At 42.0% G+C, this 27,842-nt stretch overlaps 1 protein-coding gene across 7 annotated transcripts in view; it reads left to right on the top strand.

The window, feature by feature from the left end:
• PHKB (phosphorylase kinase regulatory subunit beta) overlaps nucleotides 1–19,679 on the top strand; it is a 1,358,073-nt gene extending 1,338,394 nt beyond the window's left edge. For all 7 annotated transcript variants that reach the window (XM_086945119.1, XM_086945122.1, XM_086945118.1 and 4 more), the window contains one exon: nucleotides 13,569–19,679. In XM_086945119.1, the coding sequence (XP_086801245.1) occupies nucleotides 13,569–13,706 (138 nt within the window). In that variant the 3' untranslated portion in view covers nucleotides 13,707–19,679. The remainder of the gene's footprint in view (nucleotides 1–13,568) is intronic.
• The last annotated feature ends 8,163 nt before the right edge of the window (nucleotides 19,680–27,842 follow it).

Genomic DNA, 27,842 nt, shown 5'->3' with positions numbered 1-27,842 from the left:
TATTTGGGACCACTTGTATCATAGCAAGTTTAGTTCATGCATCAGCAGCGACAGCAACAAAGAAGTTGGTATGGACTTCATGTGTTAGGTCGGAACAAGTAAATCTAATTTGGCTCAGACTCCATAGAACAAATAAGCAAGAGATAGGTGACAGATGTGCAGACAAAATTAAAATGCTTGTACAGCTAATTGAGAACAAGCTATGGGAACGCTAATTGTCTCACCTTTTAATGGTGTTAAGCTATCTTTTGGCCTTGCCATTGCTATTTTGCTGATCCTGTCCTGCATAGGAATTTTGTTTAACTGCATGTGGTGAAATTGAACAACATCAGCAAAAAGAAGTAGCTACAGCGTATTGACTTGTGTGTCCACATGCATCACCTCGCTTGTGTTTGAATGCATCATGATGCAGCGGCTATTTCGTCCTTCTTAACTTTTAATTTACCATTTCATGATGGCAGACACCAATCGTGGAGCACTAAACGAAACAAATATATCCAAAAGTGCATTACATTTCATTAAAAAAAAGGGGGGCTCTAGTGGCAAATTGGAACTATTTAGCATTCGAAAAAAGAAAGAAAAGATCTTTCTTTCCTCTTTGTTTCTTTTTAAAATAAATTAGTATAGTCACCCATAGGTCATCGCCGTAGTTATCCATAAAAAGCCAGAATGTAGTGAAATATTTTGAACAAGTGATAATATATTGGTACCACAACACAAAAGAGGGGGGGGAGCTAATTGGTAAAGAGCAGGTCCAATCACGATGCTCCCAAGGAATCACGTGATAATCACTAGGAGGTGACTGTTCGTAAGAGAAAGGCGACAAACCTATTATGGTTGCGCAGCTAAAGATACTAAAGTGAAGTCTTGAGACCACACTTTAGTATCTTTAGCAGCGCAACCATAATAGGTTCGTCGCCTTTCTCTTAGGAACAGTCACCCCTTAGTGATTATCATATAATATATTCGTACGCAACTCGATTTGTAAGTTAACGTGTCTAAAACCTATTCCTCACAACATTGCAGGAGGGTGGGTACTGAGCTGTTAAAATATAAGCAGCATTCAAGCACCCCTAAAGAGAGATGCTACTTCCTGCTGAAGGAGGGCAGTCGACCAGAACCATGTGTCCTGGAATGCACCGTAATACCAGTATTGGCTGCACCGACTTATGGCGAACTTTATTTGAAGGGCACTTACCACAAATTATCATAAAATGCATTTTTTCAGAATGCAATGAGGATCTTTTGCTGAGATGCCAACACTGTTCCCCCGAATCCCCACCAGCCCTTTACTGTTAAAGCTCCTCTTGGGGTGATTAGGTTGACGAGCATGAGGACACACCTGTATGAGATGGGGCCCAAGGATATAGCTCACTCTGAAGTATACAAGGCTTTGTGTACCAAACAAAGTGACTTAAACATGATGCATTCTTTCACTGAAAGACAGTGGGGAGAGACCATTCCCTGTGAAATATGGTTCCAAAATAAGTCTGGCTGCATGATTCTAAACCAATTGTAGTCTATGTAATAGATAAGCAGGCAAATCCAGATAAACCGCTTTGTGATAATCCAGAGGTGCTGAGATGAAAGCGTTCAGAATCATCTCGTGAAGGAAACAAAACTGAAGAATTTTTTTCTTGTTCTCAGTTGATAAAAACAGGACAAATGCCTGACTTTACTTGATCTGCCATTTTAATTGTTGAGACAAATCTTACATCCGGATTCTTTACCATAGAAAATGGAAGATTCCAGAAAAGAGATGCACTCATTAGGCACTAATTCACACTTTTGTCCCAGTTCGAGTTTAAAATGGTAATGAAACATCCATTATTCCACCTCCAATAGACATAAATGTACATAGACGGCGGTGCCCGCCAAATCACTAAACATTTTTAAAACAATCTAAGTATAATTGTGATGCCCTAGCAGACATCGATTGACTTGTTGGGTCAGAATCAGGACATCACCAGGTAACCTGCTCATAGTCCCCCAGAAAACCCTTGGGGGGTTTGCTGAATGTAATTAGCTGTAATATAGCTAGTTTAAGCTCTTTTAGGGCAGATGAGAAGGGGCGAGCTATGTGTAAACCCATTTACTTTCTGTGCTTTCAGAAAACCGGTGATGTGGGGGACAAATATTTATGGATGGCTTAGTTGTCTCTTGAGTAAATGCATAGACCTCAAACCATGGTAGGGCTAAGGGAGGTCAAGCAACATTTGTGAGCCCAAGGGTGGGTTGCCAAGTGGAACAGATAGCTTTTGGCTCTGGGATTCTTTTGGGAGTTTTTATATCATTTCCTCAAAAGGTGAAGGTTTTAATCATAAATGTCTATAATTCATCCTCTTCAGAGGCTGCTCTGGAAGTTGAGCTAGGATTTTTTTTTTTATGTTTTGAAAGCCTGGACGATTTTGCCTTTTATTACTTTACTGAGGGATTTTTATTTACATCTATGTACGACCTGTACTATTAACAAGAGGGGTGCAGACTCTGAAGTGGGTTGCGAAAAGGTTCATTTTAGCCATTCACACCAGGGCGATCTGATTAACCTTCTCCTATCAGAATTTCATCTTAAGCATTGAGGATTATGGTTAACATAAGACGGTACCAACCTATAAGGGTAGGGAAGTGACCTCCACCATTGATTTTATTTATACTTCTGCGAATCTGTACTCATTTCTAGTGGGGTTCAAAACATGGTGGAGTATTCTCAGTTACCATAACTCCCTTTTACTTAATTTGGCTGGAGTTGTTTAGGGTAGAATACGTCTAACGTTTTTAGCAATCCCCTTAGACTAAAGGAGCAAGGCAGGCGAGTAGGCTGGGGCAGGATAGTCCCTGAGGATTTTTTGAGGAAACTGATTAAGGTATGCTGTCACGATTTTGAATCGTGTCTAAACCCAACCCTCAAGACCAAGCCATTCTGAACGAGTACTCTAATATTTTCAGAGAGGTATAGAAAGCTCTTCCTAGTCCTAAATTGAAATCTAATGGAAGGCCCTAAATGACAAGCTATGCACAAAGGCTTATAAGGACTTAAAGCAATCCCTCAAACAAAAGCTAAGGAATACGTTGGCCCCTAAAGTGGCCAGAAGGAATTATGCACAAGCACAAAAGGATAAGAAGAGTCGACTCACAGAAACCGCATGGGAGGATGTAAAGGAAGCGTGTGAAAAGAGAAATTGTTGAGCCTTCTGGAAAGTTGTGAACTGGCCTCTTTTCAACGAAATAACCAGACCAGACATGAGACAAATCATCCCAGGCAAAAATTGTGTTGAGCACATTGAAAATATTTATTCCAGTGACTCCGTGCCCAATTCTTATCCAGTGCCAGAGTGGAGGCCGCTACTGACACTTGAAATAAAGCAGGTAAGAGTAGGCATACCAGGAATTAAACTAGGGAAAGCACCAGGACCTGATGAGGTGTCCAGAGCTCTTTTTAAATCATGTAAGGGCCTCTGGGCCCCACTAATCACTCAACACCTGAATTCTGTAGTCTGAGACCATATTCTTACACCATTGAAACAATCAATTATTCTACCTGTTTTTAAAAAGGGCAACCGAGAGGACACAGTGTGCTATCAGCCTATATAATTACTAGATGCTAAGGTAAATGTTCTGGGCAGGATTCTCCTAAAACAATAGGCGGTCTGGTCTGATTGCAAAGAACTTTTGTCCAATATCCAAAACAGTTTTAGGTCAGGCCGGGGGACAATTGAACAGAATCTTAATCTCTATCTGGTGAGGAATAAATATACAACTGTTAAAAAGGGCAGCATTCACCTGGCCTGCATGGACCTCAGCACAGCATTTGACACAGTGGATAGATCTAAACTGTGGGCTGTGCTGAGGGACATAGGGGCGGATGAGGCCCTTTTAGCCTTTCTACTCTATCTGCACACAGGCTTAGAGGCTTTATTGAGGTTTGACCCCACAGGAGAATGCAATTCGCACTTTCTGTTAGAAATTTTCTGGATAATCAATTAAATTGGGGACCTCTGGTAAGAGCATATACTCAATCTTTTAACAGGGTAGCTCATGGATGAGACTCCTTTGCGAAGCACCTAGGACATAGCCACATTAAATCTATATTGCATCTCTATAACATGAAGTGCGCCCTGACTCTTGGCGTTTGGTGAAGAAATTTAGTGATATAAAATCCTGTTGTCCAATACAAACTGCTGAAAGCAATTTTTAAGGTTATTGAGAATTCCCCAGAGTGATCCAGAGAAAATTGTGCACGAAGAGATGGGAGCAGATTTTATTTCTGATTTTATTCAACTCCACCCAACACTTATTTGGCTCTCTATGTAGCTTAAGAGCGAGTTAAAATATAATAGAAAGATTGTGATTGACTGTATGAATATGGATCTGAGCCACCGCGTACCATTGCGAAGCTATTTCAAAACAACTCTAGGGGGGTTGGGCAAACCTCCGCTGTTCAGCACCTCCAAGTTGAGCAGTAAATCGGATATAGCTTGGGTCAAAGAGGCCTTTAGGCTAAGAACAAGTGAGGTAAGGCTCCAATCGGCCCAACATAAACACAATTAAAGTACTTTGTAATTGTGAAATCCACTGTTGAAATGGAAATTTATTTTAACTCCGGACATGTCAGCCCAGTACAGAAGACTGTTAACGTACTTTTGATTAAACCTGTTTCCGCAATTGTTGATGGGGTGGCATAAACCATCAGATCGCCCTTTTTGCACATGTGATTTGAGTACTGCACTAGACACTTTACACATTGTTTATATTTGTCCCAACTAATCAGCCTTAAGACAAAAGTTTGTTCGCCCTCTCTTTGTGCCTTGGAATTTCAATCAAGTGAGACCGGCCTTATTGTATGTGCAGTTATTAGACTAGCCTAACGTCTGCTGCTTTCATCTCAGATTCTGGCAGGGGTGTATTTTGCTAGTTGGTGGAAATATCATTAATTCTGCATTAGTGTTATTTTATTGATAGGTTTTCCTAATAATGGGCTTTTTATGATTGTATGTGCAAATTTTATAGACTTAGAGATATTTAAGATGACAATGATTAGATTAATGGTTTTAGGTGGCCCCGATTATTTTCTTCTAACATAGTGGACCTTAAGATTTATGTTTTTGTTTGTTAGGTTTTATTAGGATGAGCCCCTACACTGGTCAGTCTCAACCATTTCAACCTTATTCTTAAATGTCTCTAATTTTTTTCCTTTAAATTTTAAATAAGCTAGAAATGCATTACTGTATTTGCAACTTTCGTATAATTGTAATTTATGCTGCAACTTTTGTTTTAACTGTTTGTACTGTGTTTTAAGATTGCTACTGCAAATTGAATAAAGAAAATGTGAGTATCATAAGTGTAAATAAAGAATTCATATCCCTGGAACTGAATCAGTTGGGCCAAGGGAGACATTTCAAGATTAAATAAAAAAAGGGGAGAAAATGAAACCCTGCGTGGCCCCAAAGATAGCCTCCTTAAGGAGAAGGAACTGTCTGTCACTTGAAAACATCATTAAAAAGCTGGAGGACCAAGACCATGTGCTCCACCAAAACCCTAGTTTCTCCAAACGATCAAGAAGGATCCAATGGTTCGCAGTATCAAATGTGTCTGGCAAGTCTAGTTATATAAAAGCAGCAGGGAGGTTGGCATCAGCTCTGCAATGAAGGTCATCCAGGTGGGCACTATTGCAGGTTCCATAGTGCTGTTCTGTACCGCCACAGAGTGGAATTCAACTTGAGAGAAGTTTAGTAGATACTTTGATTCAACAGAGGCAGATGTGTGACAAACTACTCCTCCTTCCAGAAGGTTGGCAAGATATGGCAACCGCTAGACACGTTGATAATATGCCCATTAATTGGGATCAAGTGAGGCTTTATTTCAACAAAGGCATCACAAAGGCTGATATACAACTTATGGTCACCAGGACTGACTTTAAAGAAGCATTCAAACCTTCCTTGTGGCTAGCAATAGCAAATCCTTAAATAAATTGCTTGTAGAGGGGATAACTAGGAGAATCTTAGGTTGCTATCCCTAATGATAGACAAAACGTTATCATAAGATAGTAGGGAGAAGTTTGACAAAAAAACACTTCTAATTGCTCACAGTTTTAGGACTGAGTTAACTACTGCAGAAGGATACGGTTACTTGAGATAATTGATGAGAATTTATTTACAAAATAATCTGTAATCAGATTACAGCCCACTGTCACTAATGAAGTTGGCGTACCTCTTAACTCGTGCAGAAAGTAACCATTGCCATATTAGAGGCATTAAAACTCTGAAGCTGTTTTTTTTTTTAAACATCTTCCGCTTTATTTCTTACTAGGCCAAATCATTTTTTTTGCTGTATCATAATCCCCTCACCAACACCGTTCTATTTCACGCAGGGTGCGTCTCAAGTCCACGAGTTCCTTAGTATCCCACTTACATAAAGATGGAAATGTTTCAACAATTTTGAAGCTAGTGGACCATCATAGTTCAAACTGCAATAGAGTCGAAGTTGAACTAGAGCCTCCACTGATCATCATCTGGTTGCCGGTTCTCATATTCAAAGCCTGTGGATCATGATGATTCTGGCTGTTATGAATTAAACTCAACAGAAATGCAAAATTGGTCTGTGCATGAGGCTGGGAAAGGGAAAAGGATTAAACAAATGGAGAATTTTAACAAATAATGTCCAGAAGCATGGCTTTTTATATGTGATGGTAGTGGCATGTACAAGGAGAGATTAAATAGAGGAGAATATTTAGCTGGTATTGATAGAGTAGCTAAATATTAAAAAGTCAACTATATCAGATTTAATCTCGGACAAGGCTGCAATACCAAGTGATAGGTTTTAAGATCATCTGGCGGTTTATGTTGGGTGGTGGGGGAGTTAGTCGGTACACAACTAAAAAGATATGTCCATTAACATGTTATTTCCAATTGTGTAATTGCAGACTTTTCAAATTATTTCTAAATACGAAAGCAAGTCATAATTCACAGCCTGCCCTGACAATGCATAGTCAAAACTGGAGGGTATGGTATCTTTAAAGACATTAGGCAAATATTCCTGCAGCCAAGTTTCGGTCACACATGGACTATCTAGTTCATGCTCCACTACCGAATCATTGATAGTGGTATCATTTTTTGCAGTAGACAGTAGAGTGTTTATTGAAATGGTCACCCCATAGCCTTTCCCTAGGACAGAGAGCAAAAAACTCAGGAAATACTGAAAATAATTTCTCTACGAAGAGGTGAAGCTCAGATAGCAGTTGAATGGTCTCATTACTCAGAGCATGAAAAGAGAGAAATTTAAACAGACATTCATGGCTATAATTTTTACATGGTTCATCAACCAATGGATATTTCAAAGCACAGCATGCTTGAGGGAGGGCATTGTTGGAGCGCAGGCGGACTTTTAAAATTAATTTTTAAACTGTATTTATCATTTTGTTAGAGCACAAAACAGACAGGTAAGCAACCCACAGACGTGGGATACATTGAGTACATAACAATGTAGCATTATATCATAAGGGCCATTAAGCAACAGCAAGTACAGAACCACAGTGTAAATGAGTTATGGAGTAAGGGGGTAGGTGAGCAGCTATGAACTCAGCACAGTTCAAAACGGCAGTTGCAGGGCATGCCTTTATAGAATGTATGACTGGTGGACATACAAAAATGCAGCATCCGTACGAATCATTTCGGGGCAGTGGGCCCCAATGTAAGCAGGTAGTCTCTCAGTGGCTACCAAATGTATTTTGGCCTGAGAGTCGGGGCTGCAACATGGCATTGAGTTCACTGGTGGTATTGCAATACGTCGGGCTTTTTAGCCAAGCTGTGTCTGTCGCAAGACATCTCCTTTCCCAAAGAAGGGTAATGTCCCGTTTGTCCAGCAGGAATGCAGTACCCCAGCTCAGGCAAAGCTTAACTTTGGTGCACCTTAAGCACACCTGCTACACAGACGTGCTACAAGGTGCTTTAAATAGTCACCTGCAGTCCTGGACATCGTTAATGGGTCAACAACTAGTGCCCCTACCTAAGATGGACATTACTGGCTGGACAAAACGCACATGAAAAAAATGGTAACTGTTGCAGACCTGCCAACTCACACGGTGCCACAGTGTGTCACGCGATATCTTCTCTCTTCATACAGTCACCCGGTAAGGAGCTGATATCACACGGTGGCAGGAAAAAACGAGCTATATTAAACCACTTAAGAGTGGATTTCTAGCTCGTATTTTGAGGCTTTTAAACACTGATGTTCATAACGGGGTGTGAAAACACCCCAGGACATCGTCAGAAAACTTATTTTAGGAGGAGGGGTCTTAGTGGGGTAGGCCGCAGAAGTGCCTCTTATCTAGTTCTGAGTACAAGGCCCTGCCCTCTTCAACTTCTCCCCACCCACCTTAGATGGTGATTTTGATTTCAAAGTTGGCAAGCCTGCTGTTGGGCTAATCTGATAGAGACTACTAGCCGCAGATTCCTTAATGTAGAAGTATCCCCAGGCGTGAGACTGGATCCAGAAAACTTTTTGCCACAGCATCCCTGCATTCCAGGGGGACGGCATCACGCGACTCCGTCCAGACGTCATCCATGTACGTGACGTCAGCAAGGTCACATAAGTCCCACCCCGGCGCGCCTGCGTCAGTTTTTTCCTTTTCCATGTGCAACGCGGATCCGGTCTCTGTTCGGGCCTGTCAGTACCCCTTTTTTCTTTTATCATTGTGATATCTTTTGGTGGAACAGTGTTCTAATGCCTTCGGGCTTTAAGACTTGCACGTGGTGTGGGCGCCTTATGTCGGCGACGGACCCTCACCTCATTTGCATGTGTTGTTTGGGGGAAGATCATGGCACCACTGATTATAAAGTGTGAAAGTTGCTCTAGGATTGAGGCTGGCCTTCTTTCGTCCCTCCTTTCCGTCCCTTTGTTTCTGAGGGTCCTGGCCCCTCTGCTACCCTCTGGGTTGGGTCATTTGGGGGGAATTGTCGCACTCTCTGCTGGGTTCGGCTTGGAGGTCTGTCATTCCCTGTTAGTCTTGGAACTAGCTCCCCTTCATGGGTCTTGGTCAGGGTTGTATTCCTGCTGCATGTTGTCATGACATTTTGCATATGTTTCTTGTCTTCTGGGGGGTACTTTTTTCATACTGGTAAGGTGGCTGCTCAGGGCTGTGCGCTGTTCTTTCTTCTTTCCCTGCTTTGAGTACTGCAGTTTTGGCACTGCTCTTTATGGTGTTCTTCGTGCCCTTTCCTTTTTCTTTTCCATTTTTTCTGCTGTTTCGCACACTGTTCCTATGCTCCCACAGTTTCTCCGCTGGCTCCACGTTGTGGCGCAGAAAAGTTCTCCGAAAAAAACTGACGTAGGCGCACTGGGGTGGGACTTGGGTGACCTCGCTCACGTCACGTACCCGGACAACGTCTGGGCGCAGTCTCATGATGCCGCCCCTCCCGGCGCGCAGGGATGCTGTGGCAAAAAGTTTTCCAGATCCAGTCTCACGCCTGGTTATAATTCTATGTTAAGGAATCTGTGGCTAGAATCGTTTCTACCAGATACATCGTTACCAAAGGTAAGTAAGTCGTACATTGGGTTCTAAAATTGCACTTCTATTTTAAACCGTAAAAATAAGTACGTTGTAAACTTTCATGCCTCTTGCAGAGGAATATCCTCTCTCCCGGGATGTAAACACTGTAAATCCATTATGCTACCACCCCAAACAAATAGGTTGTAATCTCTTCCCAACGCCCTGTTGGCTACCACGGGCATGTTCCTTTTATATCCCAAATCCAATGAGTCATGCTCAGAAAAAATGACTCATGCATATAATTGTTATTGATGTATCTTCATCCTTAAATGGTTTACAATACATATCAAATCCATTCGCATAATATAAACACAACGTAGCTGTTCTTTTAACCCATCGTCAATAATTCAGAAAGTTCACATTCCATTCCACTGATGCCCTTGTGCATTTAGGTTAGGAATGTCCTTCATCAGGCGTGTGTGTCCTTTATGGATTCATCTGTAAATAATAAACGCATTCCACAAGGATCAAGGATGGCAACTAAGAAGCTCATTCTTTTTGATGTGATATTCCTGTTTGGATTGACCAGTGGCCCTCGTTATAGCCCACAGTAAAATCAGTGCAATCAACAATTAAAAGATCACTAAATGCCCCCAATAAGGCGTCCCTGTAACTGGAGGAGGATTTTGGAAACTCAAATGTAAAGCTATCCTTTCTTTGACTCCATACTGCATTAAAGAAGTGTGTATACCATGAATACTGCATTATCTTGTGGTGCCCAGCATATTCTTTGGTCCCTCTATCCCTGTCATTGTAGCTCTGACTTATTATTTTATTTGTGTAACTGCCATGTCGTACTTCATCCCACTATATTGTCTGCCTTTATTGACGTAATACATAACTACAATAGGGCTAGTTTTTCTCAAACTCCCAACATTCTCCATACTGCATTTCAGAAGTCTTCGATTTCAATTGTGTTGCCTGACCTTTGTGAGAAAGCTTCTCTCCTTCTTTTAGCATCCCGATGTCCAACTAAAGCACCTACTTGCTATCTTCTGACTGGTAGAGACACACATCCCCGAACTAGCATTTTAGTAACTTATGTCTACATAGTATCCTTGTAAATCTTGTAGTAGTTTGTATGGTAATTCTGCTAAGGGTTTTCTCTAACAGAATGCTGCCAAGACCGAAAATATTAACACAATATTTACAGAAACATAATAGTTCCCAATAATAGAGAAATAATGGTAAATAACCAAGGATTTTTTATTCTGAGATTAAAAGGAAAAATAGGGAATGTACCCCCGCTGGTGGCTTCAGAACAAGTGTAGTCCATCGTCCTCGTACCACAGTTTCAGTGCTATGTAACCACCCCGTCCACCAATGGCAACTTAATGAACAAGCTGTCAAAATCCTAAAACGGGTGTTTAGGGTAGCATGCAGCCCTCAAGGTCATCTTGGTCACAATGAGAGAGAGCCACAGGGCTGACCAGATGATCTATCACCATTGGCATGTTGAGTTTGTGTGACTGCAATTGAGTTTCAAATCATGACACAATGGCACATGAGAGTGATCTTTCCAAACTGAGAAGCGGCAGTGGAAGCTGTTCCAGCCAAACCATTGTCATAGAGCTCAATTTAGCGCAAAATGGACCTTACTCCTGAGAGAGCCTCAAAACAGTTAGCTACCTTCAGAATCCTAGACATCAACTCCCATAGATCATTAAAAAACACCAGCATGTTCTGTGCGTATCACAATACATCACGTTTCCTGTCTTCTATGACCAATCGGGAGCCCTGTAGTTGCTCTCTTATGAGCCACCCAAATACATTCTGTAGCTAGGGTGAATTAATGGCGGCTCAGTGGGTAGTCCTGTCTCTACCCCCTTTCTCCAGTGCCCAGGACTCCGAAACCACGCACCAGCCTGACATGGGTCAGCGGTTTCGTGCATTACAATTTTACCCAAGCAATGAACCAGGGGCGAAAGCCATAGTGTTTTCCCAATCTAAACCTGAACAAACGGTTTAAAGTAGCAAATGTGGGTTTGGGGGGGATTTAGGGACACCAGTGCACATTCCAAGTTCATGGTACATAACTCTGGCATTATATTTAAAAAAATCTAAATGGATTCATATTGTTCCTATATGACATGAAGCTGCATTGGTTCTTATGAAATAAATTTGTCCCAACTTTCTGCAGCCAGTACCTTGCTAAAGATCTTTTATTGACATTCAGCGTAGAGTGGACAATATCGCTGATAGTGTGCGGGGTTTGTGTTCTGATTAAGGGCCATCACTATTCATGCCTTCCTCTTGGAAGGGATTAAAAGAACCCTACCCGTGGCGTCCTCTAAATCCATCAGGAGCCTGTCCATCAACGCCCCATAGCATCCTCCATAAAGCTCAGGAGGCGGTCAGTCCTCCGGGGTCTTCACTGCTATCATTCTCATGACAGCAGTCATCAGAACACTTACCTAATACTTACAGAGCATCACTCTGCTGCTCCAGGAGTCTTGATAGAAGCAGTCTCCAAAGGTAATGTCACTCTGAGCGGCACAGGTGTCAAAGCTGAGAGTACTTTTCATCTGCGGTCAATTGTCCACATATTGATGGCCTAGCTTCAAAAAATTATGTCAACTGCTCTGGCTCACTCAGTTATCTCTTTAGCTTTAATGGTGTCAAACCTCAGCTTGTATACAACGAGGTACATATCAAAATGTATTGCTTTATAGCATGCTTACCTCTAACTAGCACTCTTAACAGCTTTGTTTCAATTAATATTTACCAGTGTTTAATCAGAATGGCCAAGTTTCAGAATATGACTAACACCATTGTATGGAACATACCTTGGGGATGTTCCTTCCCAAAGAGACTTTCATTGTTCTGAACTGTAGTCGGGCCACTGTTTTTTTCTGCACAGCTGCATAATCCACAATCTTAAAAATAAATTACAAATTTTAACAGAAATTGGTTTTCTGCAAATAATTAATAATTAGCGAAAAAAACGTGCAATTCAGGGTTTCCACACTTTGCAAAATATCTGGCCAATTTTCAGCTGTTTGTTTTGCTATTCTCGGGCAATAGGTGATCGTTTTGTTCGGATGAATTAAGTGTCTCCAATGCATGTACGGAGGAGGGGGCCCTTTGCTAAAAGTAAGAAACAAAAATCCTGCTTACTCAAATATGTTTTGTAAGGGGTGGAATAATGATTTATTTTTTTGTCATGAAAATATTATTTTCACACTTAATGCTAATTCGTTTTTACCTAGCCATATTTGTCAAAACAGCCAACCTAGAGAGGGGGCAGAAGAGGAATGTGCATTATAGGCGAGTAGGGCGATTTCAAACCGGAAGAAACGGAATAAAAGAGGCGCCCCTTTTACCATGAGAAATGTGTAGATTTGTATTATGCTAACTCCAGTGTTGTATGTTTTAGGCTATATTACTATGGATAAAAGAGCCTTTTATAAAAGTAAAAAAATATTGTGGTTTGTAATAACAATTCAACGTTTCTCTTCAGTGTATCTATTCTTCTTTCATAGAATTAGATGTGTTTTTAAAGCTTTTTTTTTGGGGGGGGGGGAATTTTACGTTCATTGTCACAGTCTAGTATTCTGGATTCACCTGTGACGAATTTTAGATTTGTGTGCTCACTTAACTCTTGACATGCCCGCGTTCATGCTCGACTCTAAGCCACAGATTGCGCAGTTCCCTAAAATGTACCAGCAATTGTGGTTGCTAACTCACTCAACAGTGGCCACCAAAAAGACCAGGATGGGTGAGTCCTGAAACAATTGGACTAAACTTGGTTCAATTCAGGCTTGCAAAAGGTTTGAAATCCTTCTGCGGGGACTTTCGCTGTGTCGTAAGATCCCAATTCTCTACAATAATGGATGCTTTATGTACTTATCAAGATGGTAGCAGTGGTAACAGAGTTCATGTCTTTGAGCTAAATAACTGAGATTCTGCCACGAGATACTACTTTTTCTTTTGTACAATTACTCCTATAATCTCTACACGGTCAAATTCGCTTATTTTTGGGTGATAAAGTTTTAACTAAGTGCCTTGTGTTTTCTTTCTGCAGGGCGATATGACTTGCTTTTACAACACGCCCCCACTGGCCACGAAGGGAACCTGCAGCTACTTGACGAAGGTGGCCATGAATTTGTTGCTGGAAGGGGAAGTGAAGCCCAGCAGCGACGACCCCTGCACCGTTAGCTAGAAGAGCACAAAGGAGAGCTTTTCTCAGATTTATTTCTGTGCGTTTCTTTGTGTCTGATGTAAGGTTTGTGCCCCAGGCGGGACTGGACGCCAGCACTTTAATTAGAGAAATCTTTTTGAGGCTGATCCTGCTGATAGTCAGAGACCGGAACTTCCGGCTCGGAATCCCACGTCTCTTTTCATCTTCTGGAGCCTCTTTGCATTCAAATGTGTTTACGGAAGTGTCGGCTGCGGGGGCACAGTCAATTACATGGATACTGTCCAATTGGAAAATGGAACTTTGCATGAAGCATGGCAGATGTGTATTTGAAAAAATTGATGTCCCCTAATCAGTCAGTTTAAGATTTTTGCTTTTTATTGATGCTAGTTCATTTTTGTTTTGTTTTGTTTAAAAGGACATCGCGTCACAATTTTGTGTAGGTTCCTTTTTCTGTTTTTAATGTCTTCTTTGAAAATCTGCACATGAAACAATGGGATTCCCTTTCAGACTGGTTGTTGGATGAAGCAAAATCATCCCAAACCGATGCTCAGTCGTAAGCGTAATCAAAGTAGCTGTCAAATCAGATCATTCTTGTTGTATTTGCCCTCATTTCCTATTGCAGAATTGGAGAAATTGGCAATTCAAATCGAGAAAGCCGCGTTGACATAATGTTCTGTCATTGTAAGTAGTGGGCAGTAATGTTTTCCCAAAAATGCAATACTTTTCCCACTACATGCTAGTTATTGTTTTCATACGCAGATAGTTCCACAGAGAAAGTGGGTGAAAACGTACTGCATAGCACCCTCTATCTTAAATTTTCAACCGTTGGTAGTATTTATTCTCATTTCCCCTTTTCCAAGTTAGCACTTAAACCATGGTGCCTTCCTAAAACAAAAGGCAGCTCACTCATGGCTGCTTGTAGCTCAGCGTCTTCATCGGCATGCAAATATCAAAGTTGGGTGCATACTTGATTTGGAATTTCTGCAGGGCTTTGAAACACCAAGCAATACTATTACCCAAGACACTGAGAGCCAGGACTCCACACTGTCTGGTCTGTCTTCCAGAACTCCCATGGATATATTGTCCATTTCAGATTTCCATCCATCTTGAATCGTCCACCAGCTCCATGTCTGAAGAACAACTACATCAGCATTTTTCATCTCCAGAGCTACTATGATTGGTGGTACCGTTGTTCGGTTCGCCAACACCCGTCCATAATCTCATTGTCTTTCCCATGTCAATAGATATAGTGACTGTGGTTCGTCAGTCAGAGGGACGCATGTTGTTTTGTATTCTTTATTTATATGTTTTTGTCCGAGTCTTTGTCTGCGCTTTAGGTTTTGAAAAGTCCTTGTCCTGCCTTCACAGTATGAATCTATTGAATTAGTAGCCTTACCTGTATTCTGGTAGAAGTTTAGCAGGCTGAGGATTCTTGCCCTGCTGTTTGCCACAAGTAGCTAGAAAGTATCATTCTACAGTTTGGCATCTAGCCTTCCTCTTATGCTATTGCACATATGAATCTTTGCTCTTCTTTGCGACTGACCGACCCCAAACCATCGTCTTTATATTCCCATTTCTAGATGGAGGCCCTAACATATTTAATTTAATGTTGCTGTAGGGCACCTACTGTACATTGCACCTTTCAGAAACCCTTTCGTCCCCACAGAGGAACTAACACAGCCTGATTAAAAATAAACCTCGGGTGAAGAGGCGACATTTAAAGGATGAATGAATCAAAGAGGTCAATGACTAAATGAAAAAAAAACACAGGAGTCTGAACCGTAGAACTCTGCCCCACAAACTGTCAAATAGGTATATTGAAGAGCAGGTGATCGGCGGAGCAAAAGCCTCTTTTATGCACGTATGGAATAATTGTATCTCTCGAGTATACTGTTATGGAGTTGGAAAGGCGTCTGAAAGCACGGCACAGTGCTTTGAACTCAATCCTCACCTTGACCTCCAACCAGTGAAGAAATGAGAAACCTGCACCTCTTTTCTGCCCTCCCATACCAGTTAGTCTACAGGGTTCAGAAAACTTTGTAGCCAGTTTGCCCGGGGCTGTGGTAACCTATTATCAACGGTATTTGCTGAGTCTGACACTTTATGAACGACTCTAGGCAACTCCTGTGCTTGCAGGTGGTGTAAAGTCTGACACTTTTCACAGTTGGCTAATTCCAGGTTTGTACAGTTTCCAGCTGCTGATTCATGGTCTGGTCCAAGCAGATCCAGGTTATTGACCTTTTTTGTCTAAATAACCTTCTGCTTGAAGAATGAAGGGGATGGTCTATGTGAAGAAAAATCATTGAGGAGACCAGATAGATATCTATGCATCCCATAGTTGGTGACTTTTTGCTTCTCAAAAGTTTCCCATCTTCATCTACAGAAAACATTCAGAGACAAAGAACGATGATTTAAGAATAAATTATAACTCACTGATAAGCTGGATGCTTTTTCTGTTTGGCCAACTGAGATTGTAGAGAATTGGCATGTATTTTTTTTTTAACTGGTGCGAGCGGGAAGGTGTTTAGCTACATGTGTGGCTCTCGCTGCATCTCTGTGCTGGTGACCATACCTATGTGGATTGAGATACCTTACGTCACCTTTTATAATCGTGCTTTTTGGGCTCTCTCTTTAAAAAAAAAAATGTAAACTGTTTAATAAGCTGTATGATGAACGTTAATAGTTTTAGATGAGTTTATACAAGATAGCGGTGGACTTCATGCTAACTAAAGACACTGCATATTCCAGTGGCCAATCCGTAGAGAGATGTTTAATAGCCATTACAGAGTAACTAGTATGAATTATACCCATGGGCTTGCAAACCCTGCTTTTTAGCTTCCTTAGTTTTGTCAACTCTGTCCTTATTAAAAGGAGAGTCATGAAAAAAGTCCGTGTTATTTGAGCATTTCAAGGACACCCTTAATCTTTTGAACTCCACTAAGTAGTAGCCCACATAACCCCTGGAAGTTAAACAGTTCACTCATTGATTGCATGGAAGGTGATAACATTATTCAACATTCTTCCACTGCCTCCCTCCGTAACGCGTTTCCTCTGTCCTTACTCTAACCTGGTGTTTTCCTGGTAAGCGGATCTAGGTTTATGCTCACCATGAGGCTTCTGTAGGTATTTTGTGGCCCTCAGAATGCCTTAATTGGGTTTTTAAGATGGGTTCGGAAGTATAAAAGGCAGGGACTGGTTAATGTAATTTATTCGCCAGTAAGCATATGTTCATAAGCTTTAAATGGCCAGTTCAAAGACAATTGTATATTGTGTTATTTTCACTTCCAGAGCAGATACCATAGGTGCACTGGATTAGATTTGTAATCGCTAGAAATATAGATGGTGTACTTCTCGTATTTTATTTGGCAGGCGGCTCTATGGTTTAGTGCTTTGTGCAAATCCACAGCCTATATTTCCCTACAAAATCTAGGGCTACCAGTGGCTTCTCATTAGTGGTTGTCAAGTCTGTTGGCTAGAGTTAAATGGTAATTCCTTTCAATGGAAAATGTGGGGTTTTTGAATTGTGTGTGCGTGTCTGCGCCTCTACCCAACTCAATACATTAATGAATATGACCTAAACTTCACATGGAAGAAGTACATTTAGTAATGTTTGAGTACGTTTTATAATCCCTATTTCTGCTCTTTCCTTCTCTTTCTCCTGTTTTTTGCAGTTTGCCAATACACTTTTCTGCTAGGACAACAATAAAATATCTACGGTAGCAGGGCGGGGGGGGGGGGGGTTGCGCTACTGGAAAGCTTTTTGCTGCTTTTGTTGCTGGTGGCCAATATTACAGCTATGCTGCAAAATCGCCTCCAGTAACAAAAACGACCCCCAGGTGTCTAAAACCAGCCCCCACTTTGGCGGCCCACAAGGGAAACGCCTGGTGACCGCGATGGCCAGTCCTGCCCTGTACGGGAGTAAACATTGACTTCTGCTAAAACGCTTCAGTGTTTTCTGTCACTTCTCCTGAAAACATTGCCATTTCTTCAATAGTTGATTGTAATACTGGCAATTACAAACATCTTTGTTAATACTGATATTACTGTGGAGTAATGGTTCGACCTATAACCTATGCTTTTTGTTTGTCTGAATTATTATTGCATATCCCCGAGACGGTTTTGTCAATAGGGGTGACTTACAATAGATTTACAAAGAGGTCTTTCGTGCAGTACGTAGCATTTCAGCTTAGAATGATTTGCCTGGAGTTTGTCTGTGTGAAAGTTTCAGCTATATGTTTACTCAATTTGTGTCAAATGTAGAAGTTTACTGTTACCATAAAAGAAACTGATTTTCATAGGCATGGACCCATTTACCGGTATTATGGTAGAGGTCACATAACGGTTTCATAGTAACCTAGAAAAGAGTGTTCCTAGGACAGATCTCTTACAGGTCAGGAGCTTTCGGTTCTTGCTGTGTTGTGGACTTGTTATGCATTGGTCTGTGATAAAGCAGAGGAAAAAATGTCTCCCCAAGAATATTTTGATACTCCTAAGGATGAACATTCCCACTGCATTGGCTCTCAGTATGGTCCACCTCAGAGGGTACCATAAAGGTCTTTGTTGGCTGTGACATGTTCATTGATGAGTATCATTGTTAGAATAGATGGTCGAAAAAATGCTACGGTTGACAGCCTCAGCAATCCGTCAAGTTTTGTTTTCACCCTGCTACTTGCATTGTAAACACAACTGTGTCTGTTATAATTTCAGTGCATTGATCTGGCTGCACACAATACCCTCACCCAGTGGCGGTGCAGGCTACAATGGAGCCCAATCCTACCCAATTTGCAGGATCTTGAAGATCGGTGGGAGTGTATGCATTACTGTTCTTCCACCACTGCACATTTCAGGGGATTGCTTTATGTTTTCAAAGAGCATGTTCGTAAGAAAATATTGCTTTGCTCGTTAATAGAAAGAACGGTTTATTCAGATATTTTGATCCTTTTTGCACTTTTCCCGTAGCCTAGATTTGAGCTTTGTCTTAGCTAAACTTATTTTTGTCCTAATAAAGTACATCATCTTTCAGCTGGCCAGGGCACTTCATGAAATCTTCTAACTGGTACTTATGTACCTCGAAGATATTTCTTGTAGTTTCAGTTCCTATGAAGGATAGCGAGCACAATTTATGAATCACTGTAGAGGTTGATCCCTCAAAATCTTTAAAACCTTTGTAGATAACATGCAATAAGAAAGAATTATTTTACACTTTGTGAATATGCAAAAAAAGACAAATACCTTCTCTTAAAACATCAACCAGATTGTGATTTGTCCCTAAGATGCAAGGTGTAAAGGTGAACTATTTTACATTTGTTTTTAGACCAGTAAAGACTGTTTTGCAACAGAAAAAATATCAGTGCTCTTAAATTGTCCATATAGATAAAATACACTTTTACTACATGCAATGCGAAATAGCGTCACCCGAACAGTTGTGTAATTTAGCTTCAATGATTTTCAGTTCTTCATGGTCAGGTGACTTTTTTTTTTAAATTAACATGCACCCATATTAAGTAAATTGTGATTTGATCGTGGAATACCAAAATTCCTATGTAGAAGCAAAATTACAAATATCATGTATTTCCATGCTGTTATGTTTTTTTGAATAATGGTCTTAAAAAGCAATTTACTTGGCTTGAAAACTGTATTTTTGATATGTTAATGGGATTTCAGTTTGCTTAGTGCATTCTATCAAATACAAAAGGCATGCGTACCCATGCTTAAAATATACGCCACAGAGGTGCTCCTTAGCTTTCTTTTATTCAGTAATGAATGTAATCACTTCCCTCTAGGCCTTAGCACATACGTTCTGCTAGGGAACGCGGCCTGATTACATTCTGGAATGTCGTTTAACTTATTCATTGAGAAAAATGAAAAGTAACCAGAGAATTAAATTTGCATTACTGTTGTAAATTATTATCCAAATCCACAGCTTTGTCTATTTTGAGTGAATTGGGCTAGCGGTGAAGTGTATGTATCTGAAATAAAGCTGCATTCGATTTCTTGGTTTGTCCTACTGTGAATTTGTTGGATGAAAGACGATGGGATGTTCATTTGTCATTTTCTTCCCCGAACACGAACAAAAATGCACAACTAAATAACCTGATTTTAGCCATGTTACCATGAAGAAAATGTGTCTTGCCGTTGCGACATGCTAATCCAAAAATTTGACTTTATTTTTGCCCAGTTTCCTTTTTATGGTCTGGCTTAAAAGCGCAGCTACGGCCACATAATTATGAGAGTATCACTAGAGAGGTGCTTTGCCTCCGCCCACATGTTTGGAGCTTGGGGTACATGTTTTGATTGGGAAGAAGTTGTGTGCTTCCACAAAATAAGTGCTTGCCCTCCACACAGCCGTGATTATTTTGTTCCATTCATCCAGCTGCTTGAGGTTCAACCTGCAGGGGCACACACATTGTAGTACTATTAACCCCTCCCCTGCTGATGACGGAACCGCTCCGTCATTAGCCGCGGTGGCGCTGTGTTGATGACGGAGCGGTTCCGTCATGGCCCGCCCGACGCTCCTGCGCGGCGCGAATTCCGCGCCTGCGCTGAGCGTTCTATTGAGCGGGCAGGGCCATGACGGAACCGCTCCGTCATAAGCACAGCGCAACCGACGCTGGTGACGGAGCGGTTCCGTCACCAGCATGCGCCCGCCGCATTTCCGCCCGCCCCCTTAGCACTGCGGCGAATAGCCGCCACAGTGAAGGGGTTAAAGTATCTTAGATAACTAGATTATTTATGTTTTGCTCTAGTAGCAGCACAGATGGGCGGAGGGTAGTCATTAACCTACATGGATTTTTTAGGTCTGGCTTGACAGTGCAACTGTCTTTTGAACTTTTAAATTAATTCAGTGGTATTCTACAGTCCTTTGCTTCCGTACAAATACATAACTATTCCCATGTTATTTACTTGTTTAATCATGATGGTGTCCACAAAAGACAAGGACATACCATTAATCTAGCATGAATTCTGCCAGGTTTGTGGAGCACAGACGTTCAGAGAACTCTTTTCCATTCGCATTATGATGTAATCCTTTAACAGGTCCATCTGCAGCTGTAATAAAAACTACTGCCAAAACAGTCCTAACGTGTTATGTTTGAGAAATGAACGGTGTAGACAAACTAACGCCATTATAAAAATATCCATAACTGAGTTATTTCTCTTAGATTTATTTCGGGTCGATTAATCGACATATTTTATATCCCTTTTAGTAACATGGCACTTATGAATGCCCCTTAAGGTGTACGTAGTGCTCACACAGGAATCCCAAACTGAAGTGCCCTCCTGCAAGAATGAATTAGATTGGAACTTCTTGTGTCTTAGTTGCCCTCAAACATCTTAAGGTTTCGCCTGAAACAGCGAGCTTGTGCTGATGGCGAAATCTATTGCTAGCAAAAAAAAGCTTAAAAACAGGCTTCAAGCCTGCCAATACTGATCATTAATTGGTTGGCTTCCACGTCAATCTTGTTTCCTTGCTTCTGATTGGTCAGTGACTCCTGCTTCCTCCGGGGGCTTCCCATTATGGTCTCTGCCGTGGAGCATGGACCTAGTACAGCTTCCTGTTTGTGGCCAGTGTCCTTCCACTGACTTTGAGCTACTTTTTGAAAACCTTTGGACATGCACTCTTGAAGAGTGCATGTCTGCAGTCTCTCCTGCCTCTCTCTTGTGTTTTTGTCTGCTTCCACTGTACCTTATGTTGCTGTTCCCTTCCCCCACACCTCCTTTGCGTTAATTGTGCCTACCGCTCTCCTCTCACTGTCCATGGTTACATCCTCCCCCCCCGCGCCTTGCTCATATTGCTTTCCCTCCTCCCTTTGTTGCTGCACTCACATGCCTCCCTCATTTTGCTTCCCCTTCCCACTGTCAATTGCTGCTTCTCTATCTCTCTCTCCTCCACTCACCTCCCTTGTGTGGTTTTCCCCCTCCCCACCCCGGCTTCTGTACATCATGGCTTAAAATGCGACCAGCGTTGACTGCATCATAGCACATTGTTTTTCTTTACTTTAATCGTGTCTAAAAAACATTGACAAAGCCAATAGATCTCACATAGGTGAAACCTGTTGGTTTTGCTAATGCTTGTTTTTAAAGTACTCTATCCAGCCTAGGTTTCATAGCTTCCATGACAACAATCCTCCAATTGTAAAGAAAAAAAGGCAAAAGGCCAGAAGCACATGACTTTTGGTGCTTTTCTGCCACCTCTCCCACAAGTGAATACTGCCACGAAGAGCCCTCAATTTCAAACCTGCATTCTCATGAATATTGTTCAGGGGTTGACTTTCCATCATGTGGTAGGTCTGGTGCACACTTTATTGCTGTCTTGCTGCAGTAATGCTGAGGTCAGTGGGATTGTACGTCTTGTTGTGGTCCCTCCAGGGCACTGTGTGAAAGTCTAGAATTTGTCAACAAGAAAGCCATAACCTCAGCACTATTGCCAAGAAAATTGTCTCCTATTTCTTTTTGGGGAGGAAGGTCGAGTTGTAACCTTCAGAGTAACGTATGAGAGTATGTGTGAGTGTGTGTGTGTAGCAATGAAGAGTGCGCAGAGAAAAAAGAATGGTGACATAGACAAGATAATCACAATATTGGTTTCTTTGTTAAGGGGTAGTGTTTGTGAAATTCATAGGTCGCACTGGGCACGCTAGGGTCTCATTTAACTATTTCCATGAAGTCTTAGTCTGTTGCTTGTCTGGAATGTCACCCAATAGGTCTGCCTTAGGTAGCCTCAATGTCTCCAGCCTTTTCTGCCCACCATTCCATGGATAACTGTTATCTGTGAAACAAAATCCTGCTGAGGATCACTGTTTGCCTCAATAGTAGCCCGTGGCACCACTGAGTACCACAGCTCTACTGCCATCACAAGCGGCTTGAGAGTTCATACTTCCACTTTCAAGATTCTCCTGATATACCAAGGAGTCCCACGCAAGGTTTTCGAGACCCAGGGTGCTTTTATTCACATATTATGTCAATCCTTTTCTGGCAAGGTACAATACAACCTTACACCATGCTTGTGTTGCAGGAATGATGTATATTAAGGACACGGAAGAGAGATACAGTACAGGGAGCCCCTATCAAGAAAAGACATGCTCTCGAAAGGTAGTCACAAAAGGCGACTCTAAGAAGAAGGAAAAAAAAAGAGGAAGGTATAAACCGAAGCGAGAGAAAGCCAAAAGCTAACCATGGTTGCCAATTAAAGATGCTTTCTGGTTGATGTTCAACTACTGAGGTAGATAACTAGTATCACTTAGCTTATGCTGATCAGAAGTAGAGCAAAGTAACAAAAGTTGTCCTGAGAGGAAAGTTAATAACATTTATACAAAAGGGAGTTCTGGTGCTGAAATTTTCTATTTATTTTGATTTCATATAGCTCAGACATGGCCCAAAGAGATCAGCGTGCTTTACAATGCAACCAAAACATAACAATAAAAATGAGAATATCACAGAGTTGCAACATAGGAGGAATGAAAAGCAGGAAAGCAAATGTAAATGGGAGGAAAAAAATACAAACGTCTCTGATAGAGACTTCTAGCCACAAATTTCTTCCGTATGATTATCACCAGGCATCAGACTGGATCTGGACATTGATTCGGAGCCATTCATGGACAATGACTAATGATTTAAACTTAACCCTTACAGCCACAGGCAGCCAGTGCAATGAGCGCAGGTGGCGGCTCACACTGCTTCTGGAGGGCATGTCAAGGAGAAGCATGGCTGCCGCATTCTGGACCACCTGAAGCTTCTTCACCAGGTAGGCAGGAATGCCCACATAGAGAGCATTGGTGTAGTCCAGCCAAGAAAGAATAAGGGCGCGGATGACTGTCTTCTTCGCAGCCCTCAGCAGAAGGGGGAGAAACTTCCTTAGGTTTTTAAGAAGGCCAAAGCAGGTGTCGGCAAACTTCTTGAACTGAGTGTACAAGGAAAGGTTCTCTTCAAACCACACCCCCAATTTCTTAACAGACTTTCCAATTGAGGTAGGCAGGGGGGACTCTGATGGCCAGAGAGTGTCCCTAAACTTGGGTGGAAATTTTCTGAAGAGGAGAATCTCGGACTTCTCTTCGTAACATTAGAGCTGCGTGGACGCAAACCATTTAAAAGCGGAGGACAAACCGTGCTTCGCAGAAGAGACCGTCCGTATTTTTCTCCCATGTAAAAAGAAGCTGGGTATCGTCAGCGCAGGCGATAATCTTCGCCCTCAGTTCTTCTGCCAAGTAAACGTTAAAAAGGAGGGGGCTAAGAGAGGAACCCTGGGGGACTCCTGTGGTCACTGTCCGGGGAGCGGAAGAGGATGGCGGAAGCCAGACCTGCTGGACCTGTCCATCCAGGAAGGACCTAAGCCAGCCCCAAGCAGTGCCTGAGACCCCTATCTCGGTAAGTCTCTTGAGAAGCCATGAGTGCGGGACGTGTCAAACGCCGCAGACAGGTCGAGCAAAATCAAAGCCGCCCTACCACCTGCATCCAAACACTTCCGGATTGCGTCCGAGATCTCCAGCAGGGCTGATTTGGTACTGTGGTAGGTCCTAAACCCTGACTGAGCTGGGTGCAGGAGGCCGCGCTTTCAACAAACTCAGTGAGTTGTTTAGTCACCACCGTCTCACAGACCTTAGCTAAACTGGGCAAGAAAAAGATGGGGCGGTTATTCCCTGGGCTAAAAGGGTCTAAAGAAGACTTTTTTGAGAAGGGAAGAAACTTGGCCTGCTTCCAGACCTCCGTGACGCAAGCATTCTGCAGGGACAAATTAATGATGCAGTTCACTTCGGCATTGATAGACTCTGTAGAAGCTGCCAGCAGTCTGGCTGAGCAAGGGTCCGAGGGGGAGCCCGACTTCAGGCACTTTAAACTTTTAAGAGAGTCAGACAGGTCCACGGGACTGTACACCTGGAAAGAGTGAGCAGGCTTAGCCGATGATGACACCGACAAGACCCCTGAGGCTCTGTCGCAAAAGGAAAAAAGACGCCTGTGTGGTACAGATCTTATCTCTGAAGAAACAGGAAAGATTGTCGCACCAGGAGTCAGTAGATGGCGACAAATTTAATTGGGTGGTAGGGGACGTGAAGCTCTGAACAATTGCGAAGATTTCCTTGGCATTATTGTTAGCAGAGTCAATGCGGGCTGAATAGAAGCACCTTTTGGCCTGGATTATGGCCTCATAGTAGGTTTTTTGTTTATGCCTAAGTTGCAGCTTAGCCGCTGGACAAAAAACGCAGTAACGCAACCTCCACTCAAGTACTTTACATTCATGTTTGAGCACTTTAAGTTCCGGGGTGAACCAGGGTTTTGAAGGAGACTCATAGAGAACATGGAAGGAAATGACGGAGCTAATGTATCCACAGCATTAGTCACCCAGTCTCTAAATCCCGCAAGGCCACCCTCAAGATAACCCAGGAGAGCGGGCCTTGAGGCAACCAGGTCCTGACTGAACGCAAGCGGATCAATTTAGCTAAATACTAGCATGCTTTCTCCCTCTACCGTGGCTGCAGCGAAGGGAGCGTCATTTGCAATGCTTTGGCTTGGAGTCTGACGTGTTGCTGTTTCACTCAGCTGCCCGTTAGAAAAATTCAAGTGTATATGGGTGGTTTGTCCTTTCCACCTGGATGCATATTATTCTGTATGGCTATTTGAATTTGCACTTCAGAATGCCGGATGGCCCCTTCGTAAGCTGGACTTTTTTGTCTAGATCCCTTTGTTGGTTCTCTTTGTCCTTTTAAACTTGCCTTAGTAGGATTGATTCCTTGGTTCACCTTTCTTCTGTGGGATTCAACTCAGACTCGATTTCAAATACTATCTTACTTTGTTACCAAATTGTTTCTTTTTTCTGCAACACTTTGTCCTGATGATGGCCCTGATCAAGTTTACCTTTGGGCGGAAACGTCAACCTTTATTTATGTAATATGGGCTGCTGGAATTGATTAAACTTTTGCCTGGTTTTGTATCCAAATTTGATTGGTTTTTCAGATGAAATGATCTGTCTATTGTACCTAATTGTGCTTGTTTAAATTTCTTTTTGTGATTTAGAATGAATATTTTATAAATGTACCAATTCTCCTGTGTATGTTGTTATTGTATTAGGGATTACATTTGTATTAATTTTGGGGTGTATGTGTTTTGGGGTGTGATTTGGTGTTTGGCTTACTTTAAAATTTAATAGGTTGCATGTTTCTTATTTTATTTAGATAGCATCACTCTCTGAGTTATTCACGGAACATCCTACTCCAGAGTACCTGGTGCTCCAAGCCTCCACTAAACATGTAAATCCTGGTGGGTTCCCAACTGCCCCACTGTATCAGTATTCAAGAGGTTGGACAATTTAGGCACTGTGGTGGGTAAGCACCGCTTGCCTTTTGGGCTTCTATTCCCACACTCTGTGGGATACGATTGCGCAGGTGCAGCCTATGGTTCTGGAGGAGGCCCCGGCCGTGCTCTCCCAGGCTGCTGCTGATGGGTGTGATGCAGCTAAGTTCACCATTAGATGTAGACTAGACACCACCGACTCACTGGGCAGAGCGGTATTGTCGACAGTGGCCATTTCTCATCTTCGTTAAAGGTGATATAGGTAAAGACAATGGCACCTACAATTATACGAATGACCAAAATTGGTCATTTTTACATGTGTATGTAAGTGTTGTGTTGCAAGCAAATCAGATTTTAATGATCCGAGTATGTCTGTGTGTTCTAATGCCCAATGAGAAATGATAAAATCAGGATTAATCAATTCATACAATGATTTAATGCATTTTACATAATGAGATATGTTGTATCTGCCAAAATTGAGGAATCCGCACAAGAATTGCTATTTCCGTAAAGTATTAGGAGGCTGGAGCAGTGCACACTTCTCCAACCAGTGTGATGCAAGGCTTTTGCCTTTGTGTGAAAGTTTATAACCTAAAAAAGGACACTTAGAAATGCTATTTTAGATTTCTTAAAATTGAACTTGTAGCCACAGTCTAATCCCAAATTTGTGTGATCCACTCTGGCCAAATGTGTCTTTAACTCATCCAGCAAGTAGATATCATCTACACAGGACAATGCGTCTGAGTCAATCTCTTGTAGAATTGACACTATACAGACCGTAAACAGTCCAGGACTGTTCTTTTACCCCTAACGGAGACTTGAAAAAAGATGCTGAAAGCAGAGTGCCGAGAAGGCAGTCCAATCTATGCTTTCAGGTGCTATATTTAGGCAGTAAAAAACATTGGAAATATCCATGGTTGTTTTGTATTTTTTACACAATATAGTATTTATTAGTGCCATACTGCGTGTATTTTGTATTGCAAAACTGCATGTATGGCTGTTTAGTTGTCTGTATTCTAAGACTGTGTGGTATGAATGATCCGGTTTAAAAAAATGAAAAAGAGAATTATTAATTTGAGAGACACAGGGTTCAATTACTCCCTGGTACTCAAACTGGGAGAGTATGTCTCCAACAGGTGCTTTAGCATCCTGTTTTATGGGAGATTGTGGTTGCACTTGTGGGCTGGACCGTATGGGCATTATATGATAAGGAGAATCCTTATCCCACCTGGTATGATTGCGATTTAAAGCTTGGGATGGTGCAAGAGCCCATTCTGCTGCATAGGCTTGTTTGACCTCGTCACGAAGAGCTGCCGAAAAAGACGGAAGTATTACATCCTCGCCCTCTGGATGTGTAGACAAATTGCAGGAGACTATCGACCTCCGCTAGGAGAATGTTGTACGACAAAGTTACATTTTCCCAGAATATTACTCTAATGGTGCATGGTAGGTCACCCTCAATTTGTGTATCTAAATTATATAACCTGTCTGGAGGGGCTATGCGCCGGTCTGGGGTTTCAACTGTAACAACGTCCTCAGTTGCTGTTGCTGCCAGAACCTCCTGGAGATTCTGGCACACTATAGTAGACATCTTCCGTGAATGTATAGCCATAGAAGCCGCTTTTCCTTTAATGTGAGACAGATCTATTGCAGACACTATGGGAAAGTTTCCCCTTAGTTTCTTCCCCAAACGCAGGACAGCAGCTGCCTAGTGTTCATTTTATATATTTTTTTAAACCTACGGCAAGACTGACATAGACAAGTACCTTGTGTTATAGTATAGACCATTAACTATAATGGGGTTACCCTGTGTCCCTCAGAACCTAGGTATGCAGTTATGAACTACAAACAGTTCTGTCAGGTAAACGAAATATCCTA

The sequence above is a fragment of the Lissotriton vulgaris genome, chromosome 12 (assembly GCF_964263255.1).
Source record: "Lissotriton vulgaris chromosome 12, aLisVul1.2, whole genome shotgun sequence".
Lineage (NCBI taxonomy): Eukaryota > Metazoa > Chordata > Amphibia > Caudata > Salamandridae > Lissotriton > Lissotriton vulgaris.
This window is presented reverse-complemented; position numbering and strand designations above follow the sequence as displayed.